The sequence below is a fragment of the Pseudorca crassidens genome, chromosome 7 (genome assembly GCF_039906515.1).
Source record: "Pseudorca crassidens isolate mPseCra1 chromosome 7, mPseCra1.hap1, whole genome shotgun sequence".
NCBI lineage: Eukaryota > Metazoa > Chordata > Mammalia > Artiodactyla > Delphinidae > Pseudorca > Pseudorca crassidens.
The window spans coordinates 70,674,427-70,692,067 of NC_090302.1; the positions used below are offsets into that span (position 1 = coordinate 70,674,427).

The 17,641-nt window shown below is 41.3% G+C and overlaps 1 protein-coding gene and 1 pseudogene across 1 annotated transcript; one reads left to right on the forward strand and one right to left on the reverse strand.

Moving 5' to 3' along the window:
- The first annotated feature begins 71 nt into the window (after positions 1 to 71).
- LOC137227904 (origin recognition complex subunit 6 pseudogene) overlaps positions 72 to 17,641 on the forward strand; it is a 75,973-nt pseudogene continuing 58,403 nt past the window's right edge.
- CDKN2B (cyclin dependent kinase inhibitor 2B) lies at positions 8,659 to 14,259 on the reverse strand. The gene is made up of 2 exons (XM_067744529.1): positions 13,583 to 14,259; positions 8,659 to 10,907 (listed from the first exon to the last, which is right to left on the reverse strand). The coding sequence occupies exons 1-2, from the start codon at positions 13,715 to 13,717 to the stop codon at positions 10,647 to 10,649; spliced, it is 396 nt and encodes a 131-aa protein (XP_067600630.1). The 5' UTR covers positions 13,718 to 14,259; the 3' UTR covers positions 8,659 to 10,646.

Here is a 17,641-nt window from a genome sequence, read left to right on the forward strand (position 1 = left end):
CCGCGCCGCCACCTTCCCACCCTCCGCGCGGGCGCCCCACGCGGTGACAGCTCAAGGTCCTGACGCCACAACGCATCTCCAGGCAGCCCGCCCCCTCGCAACATCCGTCACCTGACCCTGCCATATCAGGAACCGCCGCGGTCCAGCTCGCGTCCCTGCTTCCCTGTCCCCCTTCCTTTATTCCTCGCTCCCCACGCTGGGGATTCTTCCTTTCTCCAAACCGGATTATTTAAAAGAGAAAAAGAAAGAAAAAAAAAAAGCAAATTTATCTCATGGGTCTATCCGCCATTCAGGAGGCTGGATGTCAGTTTTTAAAGAAATGGCGCTATGCTCCACTTCTCGATTTGGGAAACGAGCGAAATTAAAGGCAACTGCTGCGACATCTGGACACTGCGTGGCGCTGGCGCCGCTGGAGCGGCGGGCCCCGCGCCGGACCAGGTAGGCGGAGCCGAACCCCAACCCCTGCTGGATCGGCGCGCCCCTTCCCCTGCTGCTCCCGCGTTGCGGAGGGCTCTGGGCTAGGCCGGCAGTCCATTCACCAGGCAATTTTTATTTTCGGTTTTAACATCCCGCTCAGAGAAGCATCTGAACGCTTCTTCCTCTTTCCTCCTGCCGCGGTGCTCCCCTCCCCCACGGCTGCTCCCCGCTCTCCCGTTGTCCCCGCGTCCACTGGTCGTTCCTCCCGCAGCCTCCTCCTCCTCCTTCCGCCCGGCGCTCCGACACCCTGCCCTCTTGCTGCCTGACTCTTCAGCGTGGTCCCTTTCCTCTCTCCTCCCCTCCTCCCTCTTACCCCTCTTTTCTTCCACATCACTGACCCTTTCTTTCTGGATACCCCCCGCCCCCCCCCGCGCTGCTGGGGTCCACTCGGCACAGGAAAAGCGAGGGAAGGAAAGGGAAGAGCCGCATAAAGGAGGGGTGAGTCGAGGACACCGAGGCGGCCTGAGGACACGCAGGAGCCGGGTTCCAGAGCGCAGACTGACGGGTTCCGGCTGTCGGGCTGGATGGAGCTTTGGCGCTGGTTCGCCGGCTCCCCCGAAGGCGAGTGGTCGAGCCCAGGACGCCTCTTTCAGGCGGGCAGTGCTGACCCGATGCCCCAACTTCCCGGGCCTGAAGTCAGTCTCGATGGGCCGAGAGCCTCGCGGGCTGGAGGCGCGGCCTGGCCGGCCCGGCGTGTAAGAGAGGATGTGGGACTAGGCCCAGCCTTCGGAGCCTGAAAGGTGGCCCGCCTCGAAGTGGCTTCTTTTACTTGTGGCCGAGCCAACTGGCCGAGCTGCAGGAGTGGATCCGTAGCGAGACAGACGCCAAGCCTCTCACTATCTGGAGGAGGCAAGTGAGGCTTGGATGGTGCAAGCCACCGTACTGTAACTGAGAGACCTGGTCCAGCGGCACGCAGGCTGCTTCCACTTCCCGTCCCTCACCTCCGCACAGGATGTAGCCTCCTGACCCGCCGGCTGAAGTGAGACTTAGGGACCAGGCTTAAATAGCCACTCTAAATAACTTTTACAAATGCACCTCTCCCCTCTCCTGTAGGACTCCCTCAGAATTTACGGAACACCCAGGCTCCATGCTGAGGCTGCTTGCTGCTCCACTGTGACAGAATGAATGCGCTTTCTGGCTCTTCACAAGGCTAGCTCCTACTCCTTCAGGGCGCTTCTCAGGTATATCCGCCCCCCCGCCCCCCTCAGAGACTCTTCCTCCAGGCACCGTATTTTTTTTCCCCTAAAGCACTTACCATACAGAAGTTATCATTAGTAATTGTTTACTTGTTTGTCTGTCAGTAGTTAGTATGTAAACTCCGTGGAAGGCCGGTCTTGCTCTGTCTTGCACCACACCTATGATTCCCCTCCTCCACCACCACCCCCAAAATAAACCTCATAGGAGAGAGATGGACTAGTAAAAACATACAATTATAGTGAGGGGATTTCATTTTATGGCAAACAGAAGAGGGGTACTTTAGGAGGTGGGGGATCAGAGAAAGCATCCTGGAGGGGAAATGCTGCCCAGTTTCAGCACAGTATCATTTAAGGACTCTGGAGAAGTGGAAGAGAGAAGGGTTTCCTGGACCCAGGCAGAGTTACTAGCTGTGGCAGTAAACCATGGTGCGGGAGGGTGAGAAAACCTATATTACACATTTCTTGAAATTATTAGTCAGGGTTCTCTAGAGACAAAACCAATTTGTGTGTGTGTGTGTGTGTGTGTGTGTGTGTGAGTGTGCGCGCACGCGCTTGTATGATTTATTTTAAGGAATTGGCTTACCCAGTTGTGGGGCTGGCAAGTCTGAAGTCTGCAAGACAAGTAGGCAGGCTGGAGACCCATGGAGGAGTTGATGTTGCAGTTTTGAGTCAGAAGGCAGCCTGGAGACAGAATTCTTTCTTCCTTGGGCAACCTCTTTTCACTTAAGGCCTTCAACTAATTGGATGAGGCCCACACAGATTATGAAGATAATCTGCTTTATTTAAAATCTATGGATTTAAATGTTAATTATATCTAAAAAATACCTTTACAGCAATAACTTGACTGGTATTTGACCAAACAATTGGGTACCACAGCCTAGCCAAGTTGACACATAAAATTAAACCTCACATTATCCTATTATGCCTGAAAGGTCTGCTGAGCCTCAGTTTCCCAACCAAGTTTACATTCTGTGATCTTTCTGTATTGATTGGGCCTGTATAACTTAACCTATAACCATTTCCTGTCCACCCAAACTTGTTCTGGAGATAAGGGTAGTTACCCACTTCAGAGGAATGCCATTTGAGTAAGAGCACTGAGTAAGATGACTATACAGTAAGCTCTGTGTTCAAAGAATATAAAATTTAAAACTCAAACTTAAATTCCATCTTGGTTTTCCCCTGCTACCCAACACCTGTGTTTTGTTAGTTGTGGTATGCAGGGGAATTCTATCTAATTTTAATATTAGACTAAGCAAAATACAATTATGAAGATGAATCTTTAGCAACACAACTAATTTGTGGCATTCCAAACACGTTTGGAATTCCAGATGACTTTGGCTTTGTGTTCTTCAAGAAGAGTATGATCAAGAGCTGATCAGTGTTATTTGTGCACACTTTCGCTTGTATTACTTATCCTCACAGCGGCTCTTTGAATTTGGGATTACTACCCTACTTTACAGGTGAGAAGACTGAGGCCTAGAGGCACTCAAATCTTAGATACTTTATAGCCAGCAAGTGCCAGGGCTGGAATCATTAAGAAGGTCTTTGGACTGAAAGCCTTGTGCCCTTTCTGTTGTGCTAAACAGAGTCAATAGGAAGTGAAATATTGATGGGTCATTTTTGCAGAAAGAGAATCATTGAATGTCGGAGCTTTTATTTGCTCTCTTCCTTTGGCCTAAAAACTGACTTGGCAGCTGAGTTTTTGAATGGAGGAAAATTATTTTCTATTTTTTAAAATGATTTTCTATTTTGGATCAGCAAATTCATCCCACAGGCAGAGATAGGAGAGGGCATTTTACTAATACCTTGTCTGTGCCATGCCACCCAACTACCCTCTAGCTGTGATGTCCTAGGACACTAGCTTTTTCCCTCAGGTATCTCTTGATTATCAAAATTCTGTGAGAAACTTCCCTAGTATTGCACGTGCTCAAACTAAAAACCCCAAAGGTATAAGACACAAAACACTAGAAGATTTTAAAACTATTATTTGAACACATATAAAATATTAACTTCTAGAATATATAAATACATAAATGAGTAAAAAAATAACCCAGTAGAAAAGTTAGCAAATAATATAATGGGCAGTTTAGAGGATATTCAAATAGTCAAATGGTTAAAAAATTATGAAAATATATTCCATTTTACTGGTTAGTAAAGGAATGTAACAAAAACACTGACATATACCTACAGGTGTGGCAAAAATAAAAAGAGTGATAACATTGGCAAAGTTGTCAGAAAACAATCTTCTTACATACTATTGTAACTTGGTACATTCATTTTGGAAGGCAACTTTACAGTATTTATTAAAACTGTATGTGCATATACATACCCTTTGACTCAGCAATTCCACTGAGTTTATGTATGCAAATATACACATACATAAATAGATGTATGGAAATATGTATACTTTTATGTAGTGTGTATATATGTATGGAAAAAAATACATATTACATATGCATGTATATATGTATTACCCTTTGACTCAGCAGTTCCACTCCTATAACTCATCTAAGTATGAAAAGTATATATGCACATATACTTGTATATATATTATTGAAGATATACACATATACACATATATATACACACATAAGTATGGAAAGATTTTACACACACATATGTGCAGACATATACGGTATGTGTGTGTTTGTGTGAGAGAAAAAGAGACAGATGTACCTTTAGCCTCAGCAATATCACTTCTATAAATTGATACAGATTGCTCATACAAGGATGAAAAGAAGTTTCTTTATAGCAGCATATGTAGTAGCAAAAAAAAGGGAAATAATTTTTATGTTTGTTAATAAGAGACTGGTTTTAAAAAATTTGAGTTTATCCATAAAATACAAAACTATGCAGCTATACAAAAAATGAAGTGCATCTTTATTTCCTAATGCAAGTTGTCAAAGATCTACTATCAAAAAAAAAAACAAGTTGCAGAATGGTTTCCTAAATGTGTGTGTTGGGGCAGGGCTGTTTACAATTATGTGTACCTATATTTCTGGGAAGTTGATTAAAAGTTTTCAAAAATAGTGGTTACTCCTAGATAGTGAGAATGGTGGATAGGGAGGTTTCAGGAGATAATTCTGAAAGTAATTCTGTTTACTTTCTGTACTGTTTGAAAGTTTACCATGAACAAGAATTTTAGAGTAACAACTATGGAAATTTTTGGCTCCAAAACTAGAGATTCTAATTTTGTAGTCCTGAAGTTGGTCAGTGAATTCAAAATTTAGAACATGAATGATTGAGAGCCAGGGTTGAGAACAACTTCCCTATATGTTGGTCTCAAATGACTGATGGGGACAGCACCATCATTGTACAGACATAATAAATACCTGAGGGTGAATGTAAAATGAAATGTCACGTAATTTTTCCCTAGAAAGGGGATGACATTAAATTCTTCTGTTCAAGGTGGGATTTAAACAGATCAAAAGGCTCCTGCAGCTCTGGAATGGATCCATATATGATATCTCTAACTGTCCAAGGCAGTCTAGACATTAGAGAGTAGTAGAGGATGACAAAATATTTTAGGCAAGTTTATAGCTTGTAACTCTAAGGTGGCATATTGGGAGCAGATATAGGAGACTGTACAGGGTACTGCTGTGCCCTAGGAAAGGTGATAGAGCTTAGTACTCATAACCCACAGAATGAGAAGCCATTGGATATAAATATTTCCAACATTCACCCTTCAGAAGAAAACTCTGTGTGTTGTCATAATCTGTTGACTTATCTGTGGCTTTGTGAACAGAAAAAATGTTTACTGTTTTATGTTTATATGTTATCTCTTATAAACATATTATAAAATACATAATGACATACACTGAAATTATTTACAACTTAATTTGATAAGGAAAACAAAATGCAATTATTTATACTATGAGATGAGTGAAAACTGAAGAACAATGAATAACCTTTACCTATCTGGTTTAGGACTATACTGAAAGCCACCCAAACAGCAGACACTCATGACTGGTTCTGACTCCCACTCTTATCCACAGCTCAGTAACTATTATCTGGTCAGAAGAAAGTGGAATTCTCAGGGAGACCCAGTTTTCAGCTAAGGCAAGGAGATGAAGAAATTTGTAAAGTGAGAAGAAGGTAGAGTGGCATTTGGTTAAAATGCAATGGAGACCCTGAGGTCACACAAGAAAGGGTTCAAAGGAAGTAGCACCAATCCTTTCATAATATAGAGTATTCCAAAGAGAAGATAGACAAATAGATTATGCATTTTGGGAGAAGGCCAAATTTGAAAGGGAAATGAGCCATGGTTTAATTACTGTAATTGGTCTTAAAGTTTTCACTTTAACTCTGTTGTAAAACATTTTATGTGCCAGCACTGACTCTATAGATCTACTGGAGGTCTAATGTCAGGGGCTTCTGAATGAGAAGGGCATTAACAGGTGTTTGGGGTTCCTTTGTAAATTTCCAATAAAACGTAGATGTCTGTGAGACAGTCTGTGTATCATCTTCATAGTTTTTTTTCCCCAGAAAAATCTTTGGTTTATATTGATTTCAAACTTCAAATTATAATACAAGTCAGCCATTTCAGGAGGGCAGAGAATGAGATGAAAAGAAAGTAACAAAAGGAATAGAAGGAGGAGAGGCATGGTGGTGTTTTATGGAAGATGGATCAGTAGTTTAACAGAATTAATCAAATAAAACCAAAACAAACTGCTTATGGTCTACACGCTGGTGGGGCTTGTGAAATATTCCCAGGCCTGAAATAATGGGAAACTGCTCATTCCCTACTGTCTTGATTTTCTGTAAAACTTTTCTCAGGATCAGCTTTTACAAATGGTAGGAGTCCTTTTTGGCCTCTTGAATTCCTAACTCAGACTTTAATAGCATTCCTTGCATAAAGGAAACAAATACTTTATAGAAATGGTAACTTGTATATATCACCCCTTTGTTAATTATGTAATACTGGAAATTCTGCTTTGAAGCCAGTGCTACTAATGAAATAATATGTAACTGGCATGGATTACATATTAATCACAGTAATATAAATCAACATGTATTGATATTGAGGTGATACAGAGCTCTTCCCTGACCAGCTGGTTCCTACTATCATCCGGGCAACATTTAGGGACCTAAAACTTCATGGAATCCAATGGAAACAAACCAGAAAGAACGGACCTTTAGAAATGGGTCTATAAACTCCACAGCAGCTATTTACAGAGAGTTATTCATCTTCTAATGAATTTTCTACATATTTTAGCATTTCGTGCCTTTGCACTTTCTATTCCTTCCAATGCCACCAACATTTTTTCTTGGTTCCAACTCCTATACCAACCCCATTTAGGTCAGTATCACTTGTTATATGTTTACTTAATAAACACTGTTTCTTTCAGAGCATTTACATTAGTTTGTAAACACCTACTTCAGCATTTATTTTAATAAATTTATTGGGTCTACCTGCTTATCTCACTTAAAGAAGTGAATTCTTTTGGTGGCTATGAGTCACATGAGAGAAATGCAAAATGCAACAGAAAAAAAACCCAGAGGTAAGACAAAGTAAGAAAGAGCTTAAAATTAAACTACATATTTATTTTGCAAAGCATCTTTTCTGTGCTGGTTTCCACAAACTTGTTGGTAACTTCTCAACTAACTGGTGGAGGTGGTGCTTATGGAGATCCACCACCCCACAAGGCTCCAGAATTTAAAAATGCATCTCTTCTCTCTATTCCTTTATATAGCTTTTCTTGGCTCAGACAAGCAAAGTGGCAAAATCATTACTAATAAAATATAAGACCCCATTACAGTCATGTATGCAACAAACTTATAAAGCGATAAAACTTTAGTGATGGTAGGGAACTTAAAAGTAATCTAGTCCAACTCCCATCTTTTATAGATGAGGAAATTGGGGCTAATCATGTCACATGATTTTGTAGGTCATATATTGAATTAGTTGAAGAACTAATACGAGAACCCAGGTTTTCTACCTTCCAATCAAGTCCTAATTTATCTCTGCTTCATTCCCTCTTTCTTCCCTGGGATTATAAATAGAACAGGAGAAGATATTGAAAGTATTGTGATTCAACTCTTGTTGCTCCTTCAAGTAATTTTTAAAATTAAAATGTTCTTATTTTCTTACTTATTTCTCCCCGTTTCCATCTTTTTAAGCTTGGTAATTGAACACTGTGAAATTATGCCAACCTAAAATTTATTTTTCAAGTTTTCACAAGATAATGAAATAGTTTGTTGATAGTGAAAACTTAGTAGTCATGTCAGATTTTGGTTATGATTAGCTGCTGACATAAATACCAAAGCAGACTTCTTAGTCTGCTAAGAAGATGACTGTAGATGACACCAGCTTTTGCATTTGTTTCAGAAGGCAGTCCACAAGAGTGCTTCCAAGATTATTTCTATCATTTTTGAAGATGACTACTTCTACTTGCTCTTTTTCTTTTGGTAGAGTGGCAACGTCTTGAATGTTGGAAAAATTACACCCTATCATAAAAATAATCAGCCTCTGATAAAGCATAAAAGGAAAATAAGCATTTCTTTTGTTTTTTAAAAAATAATTGATACTTGCAGAGGTGGTAAAAAAAATTCCTATTCACTACTACATATTAACACACAAGTAGTTTGTTTTTAACATTTCCCATAAAAGGAAGGACAATATAGAATCTCAATGTGGTTGGTCTAAGTTAAATTAGTTTTATTTATTTGCTGAAGGTCAGTTACCTAGCTTCATAAAATGAACTAATTTGGTCCTGGACACCATATTCATATTGCTTTTGTCATAATATAGAAATAAAATACAATAAAGCATTCCTATGAACACACTTTCCCAAAGCCATTTGGAACTGTATGGATCTTGAGCTCTGTTTGAATCTATTTTTCATTCCTTATATCTGAAATTACTAATTTTAGCCATTAGAACACAGGAAATTTTAAATAGATTTTGCTTTCATAGTAAATCATCCTTGTTTTCTCATCCACTCACTCGGCTGAAAAAGGAAATATAAAAATGAGGCCAAATGAATACATTATTGAATTTTGAATTTATTTCACTTCCAGATCTTGCAATGAAGGCCAGGTAGTAAGATGTGTACAAACCTTGGTAATATTTTAGATACAGAAATTAACACGTATATTTTTCTGTAATTGTAAAATAGAGCCAGAAGCAGGGCTCATGTATATAGAGCTATATTTGCTTGCATGTATCCTTCAAAGTGAAATCTTAAACAGATTTAACAGTATATACTTCTTGTGCTGCTGATAAAACACATTGACCAAATCTGCCTACCAGGTGGATTTGAAATCTGAATTTACTTTTACATGTATTCATAAATTACTATTTCAGTGCAACCAGGTGGTACTTGATTTTCCAATAATGTATGATGTTTTGGTTTTGCCAAATATATATATATTTGCCGAATATATATATATATATTTGCCAAATATATATATAATATATATAATATATATATGGCTGTGGATCTCACAGAACCCTGTAGTACCCAACCACATTTTCTTGATTTAGTTTCCCTTAATATCAGGTTGTCATCAGATTCCACAATTTCTTTAAATTAGGAATGGAATCATGTTTTAAGCCAAAATCTTGGAGTCCAATCTCAATTTTTTTTACATTAAAACAGTGAAATATCAGTTATTCCAATGCTGTAATGTATCAAGCAACACTGGAAATTTAAATCCCCAAACAGTACACCTTTAGTTTGTTCAGCAGATATTAAGACATTCCGCGAGCCATCATCATATATTTTCAACAGTTTTATATTCAATCTACTCTTAGCAACGCTTTGGGAAATATCCTGAGATAATTTACTGGGTAAGTGCATGGATCTTCTAAAATACATTTGTAATATTTCATTGTTTGACCCCCTGAGACTGTAGTAAAGGAAACAGAAAATTTAACAGAGAAATAAATAGGTTAAGGATCAAAGCAATCTGGGCGTTGCTACTGTGCCATAGCTTCGTGTAAAAGCTGTAGTTCTTCCTCACCTCTTTCCCAAGGGCCACGAGTTACTTTGTTATTTAAAGTCTCCGTAAGTAAGACTGCTATTGAAGAACCACCCAGAAGTACAAAGTATCACGAAATCTTTTCAAGTGGCAATTTACAGGGGGCTCTCTGTATCCTACCGTTCATAGATTAAACAAATCGTTACAGTTAACTGCCTACCTACAGTTGCTCTCGCTACAATCCCCGACTTCAGTCTGTGCGCGGACTGCTGGAACGCCGCAAGAATCTCGCCTTTATTTAACAACAGCAAACGAGCGCCCCTTTCGGAGAGCTGTTCAGAACCACCTTGCCCTGGGGACTTTAGAATAAGCAGGCAAGTTCGAGGTGGCTTCCGGGTCCTCTCTTCTCCGTCACTATCCGGTGTAGCTGGGCGCGAGTCCCCAAGGCTTCCAGTATGGAGCGTTTTGCACGTGACCTGCTCTGCTCCGTGCAGCTTGTAAAGAAAGAGCCCACGACGACCGTCATCATCGCTTGGTCCTCCGTCTTCAGCTTTGCCCTCATATCCCCAGGGCCTAACGCCTGACGTAGGGGCTTAAAGGGGGGGGGGGTCTTTCAAGGTCAATGGGGCGAACGTTATCACCTGCCTCCCACCCGAATGCCAGTCACCGCCGCCTCCCACTCCGCCCCAGCATCTTTTGCGTGAAGATTCGCAGCGCTTGGGTTCCTTCGCGGATTTCTTCATGTGCCACTTTTCGCCAGAAAACCCTGAAAAATAAACCTGGGAATTCCACATTCGGCTCCTAAATCTCGCTGGAAATCCATTTGCCCCACCTCTCTGCGTTTCACTTCACGGTGAGTGTCGAGGGCTGCATCCAGAGAAAAAAAGAGAAAAAAAATTTCTTCCCGGTCTGCCCCTCCTTCCCTGCGGGGAATCAGGTCGCCCAGGAAGACTTCCGCCGCTCCACGTTTGCAGACCTCATTGAACTAAGTTGGGGTGAGGAACTGGAGAGAAAAGAAAAATCGTTTGGGGCGGCTGTGTGCAAGCGCCATCAGTCTCCCTCGGCCGCGCGCAGGTAGCGGGCGACGTCGCGGTGGCCCCGCTCCTCAGCCAGGTCCACGGGCAGGCGGCCCCAAGCGTCGCGCACGTCCAGCCGCGCCCCGGCTCGGTGCAGCGTCACCAACGTGTCCAGGAAGCCCTCCCGGGCGGCGTCGTGCACGGGTCGGGTGAGGGTGGCGGGGTCTGCGCAGTTGGGGTCCGCACCGTGGAGCAGCAGCAGCTCGGCCACGCGGGCGCTGCCCATCATCATGACCTGCCGGAGAGAGCAGAGCGGTCAGGACCGGGGTGGGGGCAGGTAGAGTCTTCTCAAAGAAATACCTATTCATGATCCAGAGACTCTTACAAGCCTCAGGAGTCTAGTTAAGCTTCATTTGCTGACGCAATACCATCCCCCCCCCACCCCCGGCCCCAGCCCCAATTATACTCTACTCGGCCCTAATTAGTTCCATTTTATTCTCCAAACGTGGGAAGACAAGAAAGAGCTGATGATAAACTGCTTATCGCCGTTGTGGGAGATTTCTTTAAAATTTCCATTGAAACAGGGGAGTCTATTTTGTTAAATGATTTATGGGTGGAGTTAAGACTTTTAAAGTCTTAATTATTTTCCTTTTTCTTTCCTCTACCCCAGCCATAATCCCAGTCTAAAAAATTTACTAGGCAGTCAGCTGATATATTTATTTTAGAAGTTAGAGCAGTGCTTTAGGAGAGAAAATAAGAAACAACTAAGTCTAAAACAAGGTTTACTTTGTTTAGTTTTTGCAGTAAATCCCCTGTGGAAGCCATTTGCTTTTCACTGTTATATATGTCTCTGCTCATAAAGGGAATACAGTCCCACAATTGGAGCCAAAATTGGAGATGAAAGGGAAAAAGTAAAGTCATGCATAGTTTTATAAGATGATGAAAACAAATTGTTTTTAATGAATGGTTCACCACTTTTAATATTTAACATTATAGATAAAGGCTAACATTTAGAGGATAATATATTTGAGGTAATGTAAAATAAACACTATATTTACATTGTACAGAATTTTATAATGTTGAATAGTAAACATTTCGCTATCTAAAAAAGAGCTTGGATCTTAGCAGTCACATCAGAGCAATGCATAATTTAGAAAAAGGATGTTTTGGAGCAGTAATCCTATAGTATCCATTTGTGTACATGTACATTATGCAAGTATTTACCTTCTCATTTTAACAATAAAACAAATTTCTTAATGTTTATCCATTCAAGTTTCCGATTTCCATTATTTTATTTTTTTCAACATCTTTATTGGAGTATAATTGCTTTACAATGGTGTGTTAGTTTCTGCTTTATAACAAAGTGAGTCAGCTATATATATACATATATCCCCATATCTCCTCCTTCTTTCGTCTCCCTCTCACCCTCCCTATCCCACCCCACTAGGTGGTCACAAAGCACCAAAGCAACGAGCTGATCTCCCTGTGCTATGTGGCTGCTTCCCACTAGCTATCTATTTTACATTTGGTAGTGTATATATGTCCATGCCACTCTTTCACTTCGTCCCAGCTTCCCCTTCCTCCTCCCCGTGTCCTCAAGTTCATTCTCTGCATCTGCGTCTTTATTCCTGTCCTGCCCCTACGTTCTTCAGAACCATTTTTTTAGATTCCATATATAATAATTTTTGATAATTAAATATACAAAATGTTGTTATATGTTCTTGTGAGTTTATGTTTTAAAATGTACCACGGAATCAAAAGATAGTAAGCAAAAATTTTTTGTTTGTTTCATGGATATTAAAAACATCTATTTCCTCCCTTAGAAACCATGATATGATTTCTATTAGTGAAGTAACGGGCATTTCATACATAGAGAAGAGGCGGAAAAGTGGTTCTTAATATCTCAGAATATGGTGAATTAAAAACGACAAACCTCTTTCTACAATTAATATAATTTGAAGTCTTTAAGAGCTACTTTACATATTGTTGCTGCTTTAAACAATCCGTCATTTCTTCCAATATTTTCTATGAATTCAAAATGAATGAATACATATTTTCTTTAAAATCTACACAATTAACAAGATTCCTTAATAACGGCTTGGTTCTGGAAGGTGATTGTGAGGTGAATACTAAATATGACCATAATAGTCAACAGTAAAACACAAAACATTACCTTATATTTTAAAGAAATTAAAAAATATATTTAGCACTAATTAAAGTGGGATTAATAGTTAAACATATTGAATAAATGAATTTTAACAATGAAGAGACTATTTATGAAGGCCCTTTGCCATTTAACAAAGCTGCAGCAATGCTTATGTAATCCAAGCATTCAGTATAACTAAATAAAAATATATAGAAGCACATTTTTTTCTTATGTAACACTCAAGAGACACTGCTTACATAAAAGGAATTAAGTATTGTGGTTGAGAAATCCTGTCTTTTTTCTTTGTATTCAATTCGTCTGTATGAGGAAAGAATACAAAATTTCACATCACAGCTTAAAGATTCAGGGTGATTTTTTTTTCATGTGCCGTGATTTTGTATGATTCCTTAAATTCAGTCCAAATTGTGTACCTTGTAATTTAATTATCTCTATCGTTGAAAGTTGATCGCTGTTTGTTGAAAGACAAACAGATAAGACAAAACAGTTCTCCTCCCCAAATAACCTCTCCTCTTCCCCTTTCCTCTCCAGTTGAACCTATCCCTTGCATCTCTTATGAAATGGGAGAGGGGATATTGGTCTTTTTCCCCCCATTAAAAAGAAAACCAAACAAGTAGTGGGGTTTCCAATACCTTTCTTTAAAATTTTTTGTGGGTGAAAACCTGCTTTACACCTGAGCTGAATACTAGAGCAAGAGAGACAGAGGTCTAAGTCGGTGGAGATCTCAGTCCCCAGCCGCTTCCCACGGAGGCCGCGGTGCCGTGTTTGTGCGCCCCCTGACGGCGAGGCCCGGGGCCCCCAGCTACCTGGATCGGGCGCCTCCCGAAGCGGTTGAGTCTGTTGGGATCAGCACCGGCTTCCAGGAGCTGCCGCACGGCCTCCACTTGCCCCCGCGCCGCGGCGTTGGAAAGGGCCGCATCACCGCCGCCACCACTGAGCATGCCCTTGTCCTCCTCGCTCACTTCGCAGCCCCCAGGCGCAAAGTGTCCCGGATAATCCACCGCTGGCCGTGAGCTTCGCAACACGCCCCACCCCTCCTTCCCACCTCGCCCTAGCGGGCTCTCCCCACTCGGAAAGAGCTCAGTTCAGCTTCAGTCCCCTTTCGCCGTCCTTCTGCGGCTTGGGGGGTCCGTCCAATGGCCGAAAGGCCTGTAGTTAAGCCGGGCTTTTCCCGGATGGCTCCCAGGAAAAGGCCCCTCGCGCAGCCGCAACGTCGCGCGATCCACTCTGGCCGCAGAGTGCGGGCGCGTTGCAGCGTCCTCACCGCCGAGCTACACTCTGCCGGAGTGGAGAGCCGGCAGGGACTGAGTTCGTTTCCAGCTGGGCAGCAGTCGGGCTGGGTGCTTCCCACCTCCTTAGGCTCCGCCCCCTGTCCTTTCGGGCATGTCCCACTGTGCTGGCTGAGAGGCCTGGCAGGCAGCTGACGTTACAGCCGCGAGGGTAGGGGCCAGGAAGAGCAGCCCAGAAGGTGCCCGGCCGCACGCGCCAGACACCGCAGAGCGGATCCCGCTGCGCAGCTCGCTGCGGGGTGTCCAGCAATCCTAGGCTAAGTTTTTTGGAAAGGTCGAATCAGTGCACTCAGCTCTTAATCACCTCCCTCCAGCAGGCGGAGCAGAGGATTTCTATTCCTTCCGTCCCGGGGCAGCTGGTTTCACTAGAAGTTAGTCGCTCCCTGTGTAATCAAAAGGCTGAGAGAAAGGCATTTAAAATAACCTCGTCTCTCTTAAGATGTCTTAAAGTGACAGCTCTGCACCTGTCATGCTGGTGAAATTCATCCCCAGGCGGTACTTGAACTTCACTAGCTTCACGTCTTGCATCAACCTTAGCAATTTGGGGGGGGGGGGTATATCTTTCTACTTGAATGAGCCAAAAATCAGTCTAAGTGAAAAATCCTGAGAATGATGCGTTGAATGTACTTTTTATTCTTTTCATCTTTGAATTATGGATACAATCCTAAAACAAAACAAAACAAGAAAAACGAAAAAACAACTCTCACACACAGCTAGTTTGAGATTGAGAGTTATAGCTTGGTACCTCACTTAAAAATATAAATATATATTTTAAGAATCTGAGATCCCAGTTTCATGATATTTGAACAACCTATTTTTCTTTGCACTCTTACCTATTTAAACCCACCTCAGCAAGTATTTGATTTCCATTTATCATAGGTAATAAAGGAAATTATGCCGTAATAATGAAACATAATAAAACAGGGATGTGGTTCTGGACCTGTCATTAAACAGGCTGTCATTAAACTGTCATTAAACCCACTTCTGAAGATTTAAAGGCCAAGTGCTTTGCTTTTCTTCCTAATCTTTTTAAGTGAGTTTGTATTAACATATGCGTTGCTTTTTTTTTTTTTTTTTTTTTTTTTTTTTTTTTTTTTGCGGGTGTGGGCCTCTCACTGTTGCGGCCTCTCCCTTGAGGAGCACAGTCTCCGGACACGCAGGCTCAGCAGCCATGGCTCACGGGCCCAGCCGCTCCGCGGCATGTGGGATCCTCCCGGACCGGGGCACGAACCCGTGTCCCCTGCATCGGCAGGCGGACTCTCAACCACTGCGCCACCAGGGAAGCCCATGCGTTGCTTTTAAGGTTAAAAAAAATTACAGGTGATGCTCTACTGAAATAGGAAGAGGACCACAAGTTATGTATCTGTTGCCTGAAAACTTTGGTGAGCAGTTCTCATGCTCCTAACATTTAACAGCTCTTATCTATAACATCATTTTTGGTTTAGCGTACTGAGAAACACAATCTTAAAGTGAGGGCAATTGCTTGGTTACTCACAAATGAGAGACTCCACGTGTTTCTTCTAGCATATCTTAGCTTGGATTCCCCTCCTCCCAATCCACTGTAGAATAAAGAAGAGCTCTTTACAGACAGGGTAGGGGGTGGCATGGAAGTGGTGATTATGGCTAAAGATTTGCTGACTGAGCCTCAATATAGTTGAAATTAACCTGGATGGGGAAGGGAAGGGGGCAGCATTAATAACAATTTTTCTCTCTCTTACCACACCACATTTCTTAGTTTTCAGGTTCTTAATTCCTCTACCTTTCACTCTTTTTTTTTTTAACATCTTTATTGGAGTATAACTGCTTTACAATGGTGTGTTAGTTTCTGCTTTATAACAAAGTGAATCAGTTATACATATACATATGTCCCCATATCTCTTCCCTCTACCTTTCACTCTTATTTGAACCTCCACTCTTATCTAGCAAAAAACTGTCTTTTTATTTGTTGATGCTGATTCTATTATGGTCTGGCCAGAAGAATAGAAATCTACTGCTGGGTGAAAAGCATGGATGAGCTGTTTTCATCTAGTCTTAGAGGCCAGTTCCCATGCACAGTGTATTGGGGATTACAGGTGTGCCAGTTGAATGGGAGAAGGAAGAGAAAAGATGGACGGTAGGAAGCCAGGGTCTTTGAAATAAATGGCATTGCTTCTTTGCCAGTTACCTGGAGGGGCTGAGTCACTATACTGATATTGGTGGGTGTGGTGGCAAATGGGCTCAGTCAAGAATATCTTCATCAGAACAGCCTGATTACTCTGAAATTTAGTGCACAGCCAAATGCAACAAGGCAGGTTGCCTTTTAAAGGAGTATTGTTGGATCTGCCCTCTAATGGATTCAGTAATTAAATTTAGTTCAACAAAACTTAGTTCAGCATATCCTATAACACAGTTCACAGTTGGATAAGATATGGGTCCTAGATTTTAAGAAACTCTCCCTAGTGGCATTTAAACCAACAAATAGAGTTTCAGAATCAATGCAATCCCTATCAAAATTCCAACGGCATTTTTCAAAGAAATAGAACAAATGGTACTAAAATTTCTATGGAACCACAAAAATCCCCAAATAGCCAAAGCAATCTTGAGAAAGAAAAACAAAGCTGGAGGCATCATACTTTCTGATTTCAAACTACATTACAAAACTACAGTTATTAAAACAGTATGGTATTGGCATAAAGACAGATACATAGATCAATGGAACAGAACTGGAAGCCCAGAAATAAACCCACACTATGTGGTCAATTAATTTATGACCAAGGAGCCAAGAATATACAATGGGGAAAGGAGAGCCTCTTCAGTAAATGGTATTGGGAAAACTGGACAGCCACATGCATAATAATGAAACTTGACAGCTATCTTACACCATATACAAAAATTAACTCAAGATGAATTAAATACATGAATGTAAGACCTTAAACCATAGAACTCCTAGAAGAAAACATAGGCGGTAAGCTCCTCGACATAGGACTTGGCAATGACTTTTTGACTCTGACAACAAAAGCAAAAATAAGTAAGTGGGACTACATCATACTAAAAAGCTTCTTCACAGAAAAGGAAACCATCAACAAAATGAAAGGCAACCTATGAATGGGAGAAAATATTTCCAAACCATATATCTGATAAGGGACTAATATCAAAACATATAAAGAACTCATACAACTCAGTAGCAAAAAACCAAGCAATCCAATTAGAAAATGGGCAGAAGGTCTGAATAGACATTTTTACAAAGAACATACAGATGGCCAACAGGTACATGAAAAGATGCTTAACGTCACTAATCACCATGGATATGCAAATCAAAACCACAGTAAGATATCTCACACCTGTTAAAATATCTATTATCAAAAAGACAAGAAATAACAAGTGTTGGTGAGGATGTGGAGAAAAGGCAACCCCTGTGTACTGTTCGTGGGATGTAAATTGATGTAGCCACTGTGGAAAACAGTTGGAGTTTCCTCAAAAAATTAAAAATAGAACTACTGTATGATCCAGCAATTCCATTTCTGAAGAAAATGAAAATACTAACTCAGAAAGACATATAAATTATTTACAATAGCCAAGATATGGAAACAACCTGTG